The 13,858-nt window shown below is 36.6% G+C and overlaps 2 protein-coding genes and 7 non-coding genes across 10 annotated transcripts; all 9 read right to left on the minus strand.

Annotated features, from left to right (window-relative positions):
- Positions 1–592: 592 nt before the first annotated feature.
- Positions 593–5,440, minus strand: calr (calreticulin). Its single transcript, XM_052564029.1, has 9 exons — positions 5,165–5,440; positions 4,718–4,819; positions 3,726–3,929; positions 3,537–3,631; positions 3,235–3,444; positions 2,894–3,007; positions 2,352–2,495; positions 2,156–2,248; positions 593–2,058 (listed from the first exon to the last, which is right to left on the minus strand). The coding sequence occupies exons 1-9, from the start codon at positions 5,256–5,258 to the stop codon at positions 1,849–1,851; spliced, it is 1,266 nt and encodes a 421-aa protein (XP_052419989.1). The 5' UTR covers positions 5,259–5,440; the 3' UTR covers positions 593–1,848.
- A 784-nt stretch (positions 5,441–6,224) lies between these two features.
- Positions 6,225–9,907, minus strand: LOC127964184 (torsin-1A-like). 2 transcript variants are annotated; one of them, XM_052564332.1, is made up of 6 exons: positions 9,586–9,904; positions 9,110–9,232; positions 8,691–8,956; positions 8,053–8,228; positions 7,829–7,953; positions 6,225–7,647 (listed from the first exon to the last, which is right to left on the minus strand). In XM_052564332.1, exons 1-6 carry the CDS (start codon positions 9,749–9,751, stop codon positions 7,400–7,402), a joined length of 1,104 nt encoding a protein of 367 aa, XP_052420292.1. In that variant the 5' UTR covers positions 9,752–9,904; the 3' UTR covers positions 6,225–7,399. The 2 variants fall into 2 exon arrangements, with proteins under 2 accessions (XP_052420292.1, XP_052420291.1); XM_052564331.1 differs by having other exon boundaries at positions 7,829–8,228; positions 9,586–9,907.
- Positions 9,908–10,760: 853 nt separating this feature from the next.
- Positions 10,761–10,833, minus strand: LOC127964275 (small nucleolar RNA SNORD47). Its single transcript, XR_008155016.1, has one exon. It is a non-coding gene; the product is annotated as a small nucleolar RNA SNORD47 (small nucleolar RNA).
- A 505-nt stretch (positions 10,834–11,338) lies between these two features.
- On the minus strand, positions 11,339–11,422 carry LOC127964279 (small nucleolar RNA snR60/Z15/Z230/Z193/J17). Its single transcript, XR_008155019.1, has one exon. It is a non-coding gene; the product is annotated as a small nucleolar RNA snR60/Z15/Z230/Z193/J17 (small nucleolar RNA).
- A 127-nt stretch (positions 11,423–11,549) lies between these two features.
- On the minus strand, positions 11,550–11,634 carry LOC127964280 (small nucleolar RNA snR60/Z15/Z230/Z193/J17). Its single transcript, XR_008155020.1, has one exon. It is a non-coding gene; the product is annotated as a small nucleolar RNA snR60/Z15/Z230/Z193/J17 (small nucleolar RNA).
- Positions 11,635–11,784: 150 nt separating this feature from the next.
- On the minus strand, positions 11,785–11,865 carry LOC127964274 (small nucleolar RNA SNORD79). Its single transcript, XR_008155015.1, has one exon. It is a non-coding gene; the product is annotated as a small nucleolar RNA SNORD79 (small nucleolar RNA).
- Positions 11,866–12,236: 371 nt separating this feature from the next.
- LOC127964281 (small nucleolar RNA SNORD75) lies at positions 12,237–12,313 on the minus strand. The gene has a single exon (XR_008155021.1). It is a non-coding gene; the product is annotated as a small nucleolar RNA SNORD75 (small nucleolar RNA).
- Positions 12,314–12,450: 137 nt separating this feature from the next.
- On the minus strand, positions 12,451–12,527 carry LOC127964282 (small nucleolar RNA SNORD75). Its single transcript, XR_008155022.1, has one exon. It is a non-coding gene; the product is annotated as a small nucleolar RNA SNORD75 (small nucleolar RNA).
- Positions 12,528–12,683: 156 nt separating this feature from the next.
- LOC127964277 (small nucleolar RNA SNORD74) lies at positions 12,684–12,756 on the minus strand. Its single transcript, XR_008155017.1, has one exon. It is a non-coding gene; the product is annotated as a small nucleolar RNA SNORD74 (small nucleolar RNA).
- Between the last annotated feature and the right edge of the window lie 1,102 nt (positions 12,757–13,858).

A 13,858-nucleotide genomic window follows, 5' to 3' on the forward strand; every position in this document is an offset into this window, starting at 1 on the left:
CTCCGTGAATTGTTCAGTTTGTAGTACTTAAACCCCCCAAAATAGAATTTTTCCTTTTGGAGAGAAAAAAATGGGAATTTCGTGTGCGTGTTTGTAAAATTAGAGTGCAGTTAATTTACACATTTTGTTGAAATTCTAAAGCTGCTGTATTAAAAAAAAAGAAAAAAAATTAAAGTTTGTGTGTCCCTTTATTTTTCATTGAAACAATATTATTTAACATTTCAAAACATTTAAAAAGTAGTTGTCTGTTTACAAAGTGGTCTATTTTCATGTTTGTTTACATTAATAAATTGATAACTTGTCAGTGTTAACTTTAAGTGTCACTTCCAGTCCCCCTACACTTGACAAAACAGCTTATTTACTACGAAAAATGTAAAATAAAAAATAATAATAAAAAAGCTCACACATCATTTAATTTTAACTTCAGACATATTTTACTCGTCACCTAAAAGCAATATTCTACAAAGTCAAAAAGTGCACATTTGCTGTGAAATTAAGTGAATGCGTTTATTATATTCATATTTTTTTTAAGTAATTAATTTATAATAATTTATTTTATGTGTTCAAAAACTACAGTCAAGAGAAACTTGAGTATATAAAGCTTTTGTAGTTTTATTATTGGACAACAACTTTCATACTAGAGCTTTAATGTCAAGGAACATCCTTCAAACACAAAAAGTACAAAATATATCTTTAAAAAAAAAAAAGGTCACAATCTATTTTGCTGGGAGAAGTATCTGAAGCAGTACAGCAGTGCAATATTCACAATGGCTGTGTAATCTCTGTTGGAGAGCAGAAGTGTTACTAGAGTCGCTACGGAGCTTTCCTCGTTAACACCCTTGGAATCTCACAAGCTTTCCATTTTTCCTCACTCCAGAGGTTCAGCATGGGGCTGATTACCATTTTTGCCAAATTCAATAAATCAGTAATGGAGTTAATGAAAACAACCAAAGCAAACAAACACACACTCAAAGAGTTTTGCAGCTACTCAGTAAAAAATATTGTTGATAGTAATTCACCTTCCCCAAATATTCAGTCAGACATGGAAATTATTCGTTATAACTCTTGAGAAACCAGGCGAGTCAGAATTATCTGAATTTGAATCAGCTTGTGAGATCCACCGAGTGTTTAGGAAAGTACACGACCTAGATTTTAACTTGGTCACTGATAGACTGATATTAAGAGCGAGTAAAAGGTTATGAATTTGAGGTTTGGGTTAAGATAAAACATGCAATAAAGTGAGGACTCTCTCTCAAACCCAATACACACACACACACACACACACACACAAAACTGTGTCAAGTCAAAATGCTGCAGATGTGATGAGGTCTATCTAAACAACTCAACATATTCCATAACAGATGCGAAATGAAACAAAATGGCGGCAAAAGTACCTCAAATTTGCTCCATATTATCAACAAAATAGATAATAAATGTTTTTTTGAGGTAAATATTCTAGTGTATCCTAGCTACCAGTTGATGGCTGTTATGATTCAAGTTCATGTCACAGAATTGCTTAGCAAACAGGATATTTTGTAAAGAAGAGCATTGAATTTTTATGGATCATATCTCACACTACAGATGTGGATGTGTAATTTTTTTATGTTGGCTGCCTTCCACCATGCCCGATTGAAAATGCTTGGAACTTTGCTTGACATCATGCAAATTAAAATTATGAAAAAAAAAAACCTAATCTATAAATAGGTTTGTAGTGGTGGAATGAGACAAAAAATAAATCCTGCCGGAATCATCCGACAGACAACAACAAGGAATGTCCAGCATTAGTCCAGTTCTCTGCCTTGTACCCCATTAGTCATGGGGCATTTCTTCACAAGTTCCTGTTGAAATCTACAACTCATCTTTGAGTTTAGAGTCTGTTTCCTCCTCTTCCTCCTCCTCCTCCTCTTCTTCCTCCTCCTCCTCTTCTTCCTCCTCCTCCTCTTCCTTATTTTCTTCTTCCTCTTCATCCTTTGACTCCTCCTTTCTTGTCTTTTCCTCTTCCTCACGCTTCTTTCTCTCTTCCTCCTCTTGACCTTCCTTCATCTTCTTCTCAGCATCCTGAGAGAAACATAAACAGCACATTCAAATGAGAAATTTCTATTCCAAACTACCATTAAGTGAAAAATTATTTATGATTATAATTGAAGAATCATACCTTTGTGGCACCCCAAGTCTCATTGCCAACCTCTTCTGCCAGCTTAGGGTCATTAGTAATCAGAAAGTTGTCAAAAATTGTGCCAGATTTCACCTAAAACATAAAATACAAGGAAAGGTGGTTTAGAATGAATCAATAAACAGTATTAAATATCTGAAAACTGTAATTGTGTTTGAGACACAAAGCAAATTGCTACCTGCCACAAGTCCAGTCCAATCACTCCGATGCTATCGTATTTATAGATTTCATTGTCAGCGGTGTACTCTGGGTTATCAATCTCAGGGTGGACCCATTTCCCCTTGAAAGCAGGATTGTCAATCTGGCGGGGTTTCCACTCACCCTTGAAAAGATTCAAAATTACATTTTTGCAAACAAACCCAGTATTCATTGTGACAAAAATAATGTTTTTAGGCATAATCTGCATCTTTTTTCACTATTAAGGCAGGCGTGAAATGGAAATTCACCCTACCAATCTACTAAATGGATGTTATTGATTTTATTGTGAATAATTTATCCATGTAGCCTATATGGCTTCCCCAATCATAAAGCCGCGCTTTCTTTTAAATCAACCTCAAGCTCACCGCCCCCATCCAATTAACAAGCGATGGACAGAACCAAGACCCTGCCATACATTTTATTATTCTATAATCCGTTTTACTCAGATGCACATCGCAATATGGAAAAAAATATCTGTCTCTACTTCGGTTACAGAAACCATGACTGAAGAAACAATAATACCTTGTATTCTGGATTGGTGACCATGGGCGGCTCCCACTCCCCATCCATCTCATCGTCCCAGTCATCAGGCTTCTTGGCATCAGGATCAGGGATGTTCTCGGGTTTGTCCCAGTCCTACAGAAACATACAGACAAAGATGATATTAGCAAGGAATATATCATTTTATACTTCATATCGGAACGGCTGTTGTTAAGATACAGGTAATCCAAGACATGCACTAATTTATTTGGTGATCTGTGCATATTTACCCTAAATAGTGGCTTAAAGTGAATCTGTTTTGTGACAAACAAGAGGAAGAATCTGTTTGGTTTGTGGACAAACGGCAAGGACACTGTCCTTACCTCTGGTTTCTTGTCATCAGGGTCATCGATCTTCTCCCTCTCGTCCCAGTCCTCAGGCCTTTTCGCTTCAGGATCTTTGATCTTTTTGGGAGGCAGGAAGTCCCAGTCTTCTTCCAAAGAACCAGACTCTACCTTCTTGTTATCAATCTTGACTTCATAAGTGTTGTCAGGATTGACAATTAATGTGTACAGGTGGGTGTATTCATCATCCTGGATGATAAAACACATGGTATATGAGCTTGGGGGACTGATGCCATGGAGCAGTATGGGACAAAAAACGAAATACATGAACAATAGATTACCTTGCATCTAATGTCTTTGTTGATCAAATGATTTTTGCCTTTGTAGTTGAAAATTACATGTACTTTCTTGGTACCAGGACCACAGATGTCAGGACCTGGAAGAGGCAAAACAAGTTAAATCATCTTGTGTGACCGAAAGCACTCAGTGTTTAAAATATTCATCAATAAAGTTGTTATGAAGATAATCACCAAACATGATATTATATGTGGAGTCTCCATGCATTTCTTCCTGTTTGAGGTCTGATGGGAAAAGTTTGATGTAGCCTCCACCACAATCAATGCTCTGCTCGTGCTTTACACTGAACTGGATCACGAGGGGCTGATCCTTGTTGCTGAAATCATCAAAGCGGGATGACAGTGCATAGAAATGAGCATCCTGACTGCTCTGAAGACCTGCAAGTTCACAGTGAGAAATGAGTAACTTATATATATATATATATATATATAAAATTAAACATTCATTATTTATTAAAAAATAGAATAATTTTAATTAAAACAGTTATTTCAGATTCTGCCCAACACTGTCCTCCAAATAACGTGCAACAAAGATAAATATTAAATGTTAAGAACAGTGTAGACAGAACGCGTTCTGTCATATAAACACATTCATGACACACTTTTCCATCATAAATATTCTCTTTAATGTTACTGTTCTCATAAAAAAAAGCTTTCTATATGTAATATGCTATAGTTTTAGGTTTAAACAAGAACTATTTTATGATTAAACTAGAAATTTTTAAATATCAAATCATTTTTGGTCCTTTTTTTAATTCGAAAAAAATCAAATCAACGAAGTAAATGAAATACATACAGCCTTAATTTATATTTTAATAACATGCATTTATAATTTTGATTTCACAATTAGTCTTCAAAGCATACTAAATTCCTCAACCTCAGCGAAGCACATAGACGAAAATGGGACTAAATTTAGTCTGTGCCAGGGTAACTGGGTCCTACAGTACACGTGGTTTTGCAATGTTTTGAAACAATAAATATCAGATGGTGTTACATGCCTGCAGCTCGGTAGAGCAGAGGGAATTACGTCACAGACATTAGCCCCTCCCCTAGAGTATTATTCAGATCATAAAATAATGCAAATCGGAGGAAGCCACAAATTCAAACAAACTGGTGTCAATTATCTGGTGCCTGTAATAAAAAACAAAAAACAAAACAACACTCACCCTTATCTTTCTCGGCATCGCCATAAAATTTGCCTGCAGAGAGGACAAACTTCCCATAGTCTGATTTATGCTTGGATTCCACCCATCGGCTCCTCCAGGTGTCTGAAATGTGCATGTGTGACATGAATATTAAATTAAAAGCTTTATTATTAGCGTGCATATATGCATAATTATGAGAAAGATCAAATCAAATCAAGGACGTTTGCTCCACTGATCATTATTCATCCGTTCTGCCTAGAATATTTGTTATAAGATAACACTATCTAAACCAAGACTAAGATTTAAAATGATTATTATTATTATTATTACTATTATTATTAAATTCATATAACCATGTTGTTTGCAAGCCATTAAAATGGCATATAGTGACTCCATCACATGCTCGAAAGTCACAGAAAGCACAGATAGTATTCAAAAAGCATAAAAACACAAATGCTTCAAACTTACCTCCGTCTTCAAATTGCTCTCGGAAATAAACAGATGATTCTGCAGTTACTAAAGTGATGGACACGGCCACAAACAGTAGCGATAACGCTGTCATCTTTGCAGTAAAAATGTATACTCTTTTTAAAGAGATATACAAGTAAAATATAAAGGAAACGATTTAATAAGAAATACGAGGCTTGGATATGTATATAATAAGCTCTGTTTGGATCTTCACATGCCTGCAGAAATCACCGTGAGCTGTTCTTTCGCTCGGTCTCGCCTCTAGACTGGGAACAGATGGCTGGCTCTGATTGGACGGCAGCTGGAGACGACAGCGTCACACCGGTCAGCCAATCAGATCATTAGCGGAATGCTTTGGAAGATCCTTTCTACCCAATGCCAGCTGACCACGCGTTTGCCAAACACTTGAACACTAGTGATGAGAAGACTCATTTCCACGAATCGGTTCAATGAACCGGATCGGAAAACTGATTCAGTGGTTCCATTACGTTCTTGCGTGGTTCCTGACATCAGGCAGTCTGTTGTATGTATTACTGTTTTGCAGATTATAAAACCTGTTATGGCGTTACTGTTTTTTTCTCGTTTTAAGAAAATGCTTACAACCAAGTCTCTTTCATATATATGTTAATTAAATGGTCGTGCAGTCAAGTTGTGAATGTATTTCCAACAGTTTCAGTTGTGATTTTTCTTGAAATTTGAAGCTGTGTTTGGCTCATCGAGTAAATTTTTCAGTCGAAAACTGTTTCCACTCGATTAGAGAACGAATTGTTCGGTTCGATTCGCGAATTATTCGTTCAGATCATCTTGTAAACAGGTTCAGCACGTTCTTTAAAGAGAACCGACCATATCCGAAAGAATATTCGTTCACGAGTTAGCATGTAAGATCGTGCTCTTATGAACATAATAATGTGCTTTTCACGGATATTTTAGTTGTAAAGTTATTCAAAAACAACATCTTGTTAATGTAATAGGGTTTTCTTTCCACTGCATTTTATTAAACCAAGCATGTGGTTTAGTGGTTTGCAAAATCTTATAGAGATATTAAGTCAAGAGTTTCAAGAACTTGACACATTATCTTTTATTTATCTCTTACATTAGACAACAATGCCATTTCACACTGGTTTTTGTGTTATCAAAGGGAAAAGGAAATGTAGAATTTAAAGGGATACTCCACCCCAAAATGAAAATTTTGTCATTAATCACTTTCCCCCATGTGGTTCCAAACACTTCAAAGATTTGTTCATCTTTGGAACACAATTAAAATATTTTGGATGAAAACCGGGAGGCTTGAGACTGTCCCATAGACTGCGAAGTAAGTTACACTGTAACTTACACTCTCGAACTATTTTTCTGCCTACATATAAATGATCATTTCAGTATGATTTCTTCACCAAAAACTGACTCACTTTAACTTTTTCATATCAGAATGTTCAAAACGGAAATATCAATGAACAAAAAACCCTAGTTTTGAAGAGGTTGAAACATTTAAATATACATGACACCAAAAAGATATACAATACATAAATGAGATTTGTAAAATTATTCCATAAGTCTATATGGAATAAATATGATATTTAATGCAAAAAATGGTGACTGAAATATGCCAAAAACATAAAAAGGTCTTAAACAGCAACTAAAAGAAATATTTCAGGTTAAAAAAACTTAGTGGCATACGGTCGATTACCAAAGAAAAACCATTTCAAATGGTCTTTTAAAAACGCATTTGACAATAATATACTTCCATGAAAAGCCTAGCACATCCACTCAATATTTTTTTCTATTGAACATCCTGTTTTGCTCAGAAATACATAGTATGCAAGTACAAAAAGTTTGCAAACAGCAATTTCCATGTAACTGAAAAAAAAAAAAAAAAAAAAAACTTAAACATGGTTTGTTTGACAAAGAGGCTTCCACTGTAAGTGCATTAGTATAAATGCAGTCTTAATTTTTTTAAAGAGGTTAGGTTCAGCTTAAGTTCATATCAATGCATGTAAACTGTAAAATTGCTTTGGAGAAGTAGATAAGATACAGATAAAGAATTCTTAAAAATATTATTTACTATAAGCAAACTCCCTCTCTCCTTATCCTATATAGAGTTGAAACATTACATATAAAGTTTTTTTTTCTGCATTGTCAGTGTTGTATAATTTGCATTTCAGATGGCAGCAGTCATTTCTGCTTCATTCAAGTGTACTCTGTGTTTATTTAATGTCAGTGATATTATGATGCTCTTTGTCATGGCAAAAAGAAGTTGATCCTTTGAGGAATGGATTTGCAGCCCGGTGCAGAGAAAAGTTTCTCCTCCTTAGGAACGTACAGCATGGCTTTGGCCACTTCATCCAGAGTCCTCTCATCCGGCTGAAGGCCACGAGCTGCATATGCATCACGTGAACACAGTTTCACATGCCGGTACTCCAGCGGCAAGAATGGTACAAAAAAGTCAATCAGATGGCCTGACATCAGCTCACTCTGCGCAAAACCTCCTGCAAAGGTTAAAAGTAATTAAGCAATAGGAATCATAACAGTTTTTCATAAAAAAAAAAAAAAAAAAAAAAAATCACAGACTTGTATTTATGAATTAAAATATGCATCATCTATGAGATTTGTCATATGTTTAGCAATTCCATTTATTAGTTCTGTTACGATGTGTTTGACTCTAGTTACCTTCTGCTTCCATGGCTTCAGCATGCAGAAGATGTTCCAAGTCTTCCATGCCGATATCTTCTCTATTCTGTCCCGAGTGCCAGAAATCAAGTGCCACCTCACTGATAGCACCACCACCGATATTACTAAAGCATGACATTAAGGAAACGGACATTAGATTTTTAATTGGATCACAGAAACAAATGACATTTTTGAGATTTTGCATCTGTAAAGAACACAACAACCTTAGAAACAGAAATATGGCTCTTCTATAGCTGACCCCATCCACATTATCATAGTGGTCCATGTAGGGCTTTATGACATCAATGAGTCCCGGATGAAGCTTTTCTGCCTCATCAAAGATAAAGAGAGTCTGTGAGCATCGCAGAACCATGTCTCGAATGGCTTCTCTTAGCTGGCCCTGTTCGCAAACACACACACACACAATAATAAAAACACAAGTAAGATCCAAGACCCACTAACATGTACGTGAATATTTCAGAATTTGGACTGCAATTAAAAAAATCTGTTTTTCTAACTAAACTGTCCAAGTGTATCAAGGTTGAATTGCATAATCATACAATTGTACAACAGCTTTGAGGCCTAATGGCAGTAATCCAATAAATGTTCCCCAGAAGCCCAAAAAAAGTGATTGTATTGGACCCCTGCCTATGTGAAATGCATTGCATTTAATTTTTTCAAGTTAAATATATCCAAGCAGATGAATTATAGTATAAGTAGCAAATATTTATACTAATGTGTGACATTATAATGCAACCAAATACTATTCATTTGTTTGTAAAAGGTGAACTAAATCAACAATCAACTTCTGAATCGGATCGAATGACCCGGGCAGCTGTGTTCCTGTGAAACCTTTGCTCACCTTGTACACGTCCACCAGTCTCGCGTGAGGGAAGTGGAATGGGGCAATGAACAAACGCACACATTCACTCTTTATACCATCCCGGTAGAGATTGTCCGCTACTATCCGGGCCACAAAGTTCTTGCCTGTCCCAGACCAGCCATGAAAGGACAGAGTCAGTGGTTTGTTGGACTCAGGGTTTTTGATGAATCCCTGAATGGCTTTCAGAACCACAGACTGGACCAGGTGTTGCCCATGAAGCTTCATCTGTAGATCTTTTTCCAATCCTGAAATATGCATTGATGCAGAAATCCCTTTCAATACATGTTCAGAACCTCCCAAACTGTTTGTTTGAATTTTTGATATTTCTATAATTTCAACAATTGTAAAAACCTGAATATTTGTATACAATAATGCATGCATGATGTTAATAGCTCCACCTGTGATGTTATTCGTAATCCTACAGTCTCCTGAATCACAGCACTGACCCAAGCTGCAGTACCATGCAGTCAGCATGCCAGTGTAGTACTGGGAAAGCCCTGACCAAATGTCCCCTGTAGGCACTGAGAAGAGAGTGTGTTATATAAGCCTGCAGTGAGTTCAATTACAACCATTACAAATACTGCCACTCTTTAAACAGATACTGGGAAAAGTTTATCCAAATTAACTTAAAATGCATTTTTTTACTACCCATATCTAATATATTCATACATTATATTTACATAATACATTATTGTGATCAGTATTGTTAGAAAATTTCTAAACGCAGAAAAAACAACGCATGACACGTTGGTTATTCAAGTAATCTTAAATTGTATGAGATATATATATATATATGCTTTGTATATTTATATAAACATTTGACCATAGCATATATGAAAATATACCTTTATTATATATAGTATTATCTCTTTACCTTCTTGGGTTGCATCATCCTGATGTGGTTGACAATCCCCTTCCCAAATATTGCAATAGATGTAATTGAAATAATAGGAAGAAACATTTGAAATGCTGTCGAATTGAAATAAATCCGCATCAGCCGAAATAGCCAGGAATGAGAGCAAGATTACGAGTGAAAACATCTGTGCCCACGGAAATATAGCTTTCGCAAAGACCGTAACATTGAGCTATTAAATGCAACTGTAGCGTCCATTCATACACACAGATCCGAGCCTCTGACTCCAGGCCGCATCTGCGCTCAACGCTCAGAGCTGAAACACGTCAGTCTTCATTGGATACAAAATGGGCGGTGCTTGGAAGAGATTCTGCAATTTCTTTCAAACCGGTGACCATCAAACAAACACTACTCAAATAGTAAAACCAATCCGCGTCATTAGTCAGGTTTAACTTCATGAATATGAAGTAGCAGGCCGTCACGTGGGAACAGCAAATTTTCTCAGCGCTAAGCAGATTGGACCAATCGTAGTGGTTTGAGAACGTGATGAGAGGTTTGTTACCCATGGAGTTTGCTGGGTCTAATTTCCATGTCAGATATCGTCAGCGCCAAATCGCTCAAAAATCATTGTTAATGCTAAGATTTAAAGGTAAAGTTGCCATTCCAAATACTGAGCACATTAAGGTTCATGAAATCCATTTCCGACAATTGCTTTTGGTAAACCTGCAGGGCAGTGACAGCCATAAGGAAAGCCTTGAAGGTTTAGATAAAACTGTGGTTTTACTCCATTGAGCATAAAATAATGTGTAAAGAATCTGGCTTGCATAGCTTGGGTTTAGCAAGTCAGCACTGTGTAAATCAAGACAAGCTGCATGCTACCAAATACCTGATTGTTCAGTTTAAATCGTCAACCATGTAAATCAAACCAACCCACACAATCATACACTTTAAACAGACCTTTGTTTTTTTTACTATTTTATTGAAGTAATGACACTTTACATAAAATCGCAACAGGTAGATAACCCATTTGAAATAACTGCTTAAAAGAGGGACTTAAAAAAAAAGGGGGGGGGGGGGGGGGGTAGATTTGAAACCGTTCTGAAGAGTCTGGTGCCAGCCACTTATTCTGCAAGAAACAAGGACATAATTTTAGAAGAGCACAAGTGCAAACAAAAGGTTAAAGTGTAGTCAAAGTCAACCTCAGATGTAAGGAACGGTATAAGGATATAATCAGCAGATTCATTTGGCAGAATCGTGTCATCACAGGTTGCAAGAAATACTGAAGAAAATTGGTTACGATCATACCTTCCTTCGACTGCCATGTCTGAGCCATCTGGGATGATATTGAGCTCCCTAAAAAAAATAAAAATAAATGAATCCCCCACACACAAATGGTCAGAGCTACAGATTAGCATTTACAAAGAGTAAAAGGCTTACGGTGACTGTCATCAGCAAACCATGCTGGTCATCAAGCCTAGGAGACAAAAACCCCATTAAACTCAATTCTGATTTTAAAGCGCGTTAGTGCACAACTACGTGGTCTTAAATCAGAAGATTTTCTACATTGTCCTCAAAAAGATCAGAGACCTGATTCGTACTCATCAGTTTGAGACCACTTTTGGTAATCGTAACAGGTCACTTTAACTAGACTTACCCTGAAGATCAGCTGCTGAATCTGCCATAGCTAGACATACCAGCTCCCCTGTAGAACTCCTGCTGCAAAGAGACACAAGACTAAGACCAAACCACTACGAAACACAGAAGTGGAACACCAGTGATGCATCAGCTAGGAGCGAAAGACTATGCTTTGTGTTCTTCATGAATTTCTGTTGAACTATGCAGTCATCATTTGCATTTCATCTTCGATAGCAACTTCAAAGTGTCAAACTTACCAAACATGCTTGCGCCCCTGCAGAAGTCAAACTACAGAGAGAGAAGCAAGAGTTAGACAAAAGCAACTACAAAAATATAGAAACCAAAAACTGGTGATGCATCAGATAGGAGCGAAAGACTATGCTTCGTGTTCTTCATGGATTTTCTGCTGAACTATGCGGTCATCATTTGCATCACAGAGAGACAAGTATTAAAAATGTAAAATGAATACCATGCTCAGCTGATGGCATCTTCATCTCTCTTGTGCCAATGTCTTAAACCACCTGTAATAAAAAAAAAAAACGGTTAGTACAAAACCAAGACAAAGAGGACAAGGTCTTAAATGAACACTGTTTCAGTACAACGATGTCTTTCAGTCTAATTCAGAGAGATTCCCATTGTTTTATAAAACAATCATCATGAACAGTAATTGACTGCAGCTTGAGGCACTTTAGATGTGCTTTAAAATGCTTACCTTTCAATTCAACGGTGCTGCACATTGTTCCTAGAATCAAAAACGGGCAAAATTTTAACAAAAAGGTCACACATGCAACACGTATTTATTTAAGTGTGGTGCATCAGACAAGGTATCTTGGTGGTTGCAGTTTCATCAGAGTAAACTCAAGAGTAGCAAATAGGGTCATCATACACACATTAAAAGCAAAGCATACATAAAACAATATATACCTTTGACACAGCTTTCCAGATTCACAACACTCCTGTAAGCATTAAAAAAAAAAAAAAAAAAAAAATTAGAAAAAAAAAAGCCCACAACTGTGTCTTAAAATGTACCCTGACAATGCCTCAGAAAATGGGTTCTCAGAAATTACTCCTGTCCACTACTCTTATTTCTTTTTTTAAATATTCATCATAAGCAAAGTATTCAAGATACAGAACTTCTTCCTGGGTACAAAAATACCTTGCTGCTCCAGATGTACTCCAGACTCCTGCAAGAAAAGAAAAAAATTAGATTGGGAACACGTTAACTTAATTTACCTCAATTAAAACTCACAATGCTTCAGTGTAAAAAATAAAATTCTCAGAAACCACTCCTGTCCACTACTCTTATACGTTTTTAGTCATCATAAGCAAAACCAACCATCAAGAATAGGCTAATAAACTTGGTGTACATACCAACTGACTCCGCGTTTATTAGTCCTCAGGATAATGGACCTGGAGGTGGGGAAAATAAAGAAAACTTAGGCTTTGCACGTAAAATACAGCAAGATTGCACGCAGAGCAGTTACGCATGTCAGAGATGTTGGTTCTCATCAAGTATTCTCAGATGTCCCTACCAACATCATGTATCATCACGCATGCTAACATGAGGTAATACCTTGCTTCCAAACCACGCGGAATAAAGTTGAATTAAGCGTTAAATTATTTTTTTTTTGTAGTAATTGCATTAAAATCTAACACTTAAACTTATTTGAAGCATAGCCGAAAAGGCAGTTTAATTATTTTAAAGCTTATTCGAGGCCTTTAACACGTGGCCCGCAATTCGTATAAACTCCTTACAAAAACAAATTTAAAACAAAATTAGAATAAACCTTTCTTCAGCTGCGCCACAAACATCGAAAATATAAAATAATACCCCACATTACAAAAGTTACTTTAAAAAAAATCAAATCAGTAGATTACCTGCTCTATACTTTGTGTGCCGCAGGAGAATGAGACCGAACAAACGCGTCGCTTTGCTTTTTATACTGTTTCACCGCAATGGTTTCTGGGAAACTCCTCAGTTTATATTAATGCACTTTAATGACACCAGGTGGCGCAGTGGTGCCTTTTACGTTTAGTGATATCAACAGCACGTTTAACGTACATATTTAAACCATAGATAGTGATTTAAACAGTCTAATAATGTGAAAGGCAGGCACGTGCACACATAGACATCAAAGGGGGCTTGAGCACCTGCCCTTTTTATTCCTGGAGAGAAAGTGCCCTTTTTTCTGGGGTGTTTTTTTTTTTATTTAAATAATATATATTCCTGTTTGCGCACTGCTTCCCTGTCAAACAAATATATTTATTGAAGAATAGTATATCTAAATATCAGGTCAGGAGTTCTCAAGCGCTCATTGAGAACCGTTTCTGAACCGAGGAGCTGATGATACTGCGCATGTGTAATTCAGTGTGAAGCAGACTGACTCACAGCTCGTCTGAACCGAACGGATTCTTTTGGTGATTGATTCTGAACTGATTATGTGCTTATGTTTTAAGCGCGGGTAAACTGAAGGCTTGAATTAAGGGCAGTCATCGCTAATGACATTACATCGAGCGCAAAAGAACCGGTGAACCGTTTTTTTTTTCAAATGGTTTATTTGATCGAATTGTCCGAAAGAACCGGTTCACTTGAGCACCTGCTCCTTTGCCCCAAAAGTGCCCTTTTGTCAAAGCAAAATTTCCTCGAATTTTTTTTGTA

This window comes from Carassius gibelio, chromosome B8 (assembly GCF_023724105.1).
Source record: "Carassius gibelio isolate Cgi1373 ecotype wild population from Czech Republic chromosome B8, carGib1.2-hapl.c, whole genome shotgun sequence".
Classification (NCBI taxonomy): Eukaryota; Metazoa; Chordata; class Actinopteri; order Cypriniformes; family Cyprinidae; genus Carassius; species Carassius gibelio.

Bases quoted from the DNA above. Each gene is read 5' to 3' on its own strand.
- LOC127964184 (XM_052564331.1), bottom strand. From the start codon at position 9,751: ATGTTTTCACTCGTAATCTTGCTCTCATTCCTGGCTATTTCGGCTGAT. The intron at 9,233-9,585 runs GTAAAGAGATAA...CTCTCTTCTCAG, and splicing joins GGATGATGCAACCCAAGAAG to TGCCTACAGGGGACATTTGG. The intron at 8,229-8,690 runs GTGAGCAAAGGT...GTTTGCGAACAG, and splicing joins GACTGGTGGACGTGTACAAG to GGCCAGCTAAGAGAAGCCAT.
- calr (XM_052564029.1), bottom strand. From the start codon at position 5,258: ATGACAGCGTTATCGCTACTGTTTGTGGCCGTGTCCATCACTTTAGTA. The intron at 4,820-5,164 runs GTAAGTTTGAAG...TGCACATTTCAG, and splicing joins AGAGCAATTTGAAGACGGAG to ACACCTGGAGGAGCCGATGG. The intron at 2,496-2,893 runs GTATTATTGTTT...AATCTTTTCAAG, and splicing joins TCACCAATCCAGAATACAAG to GGTGAGTGGAAACCCCGCCA.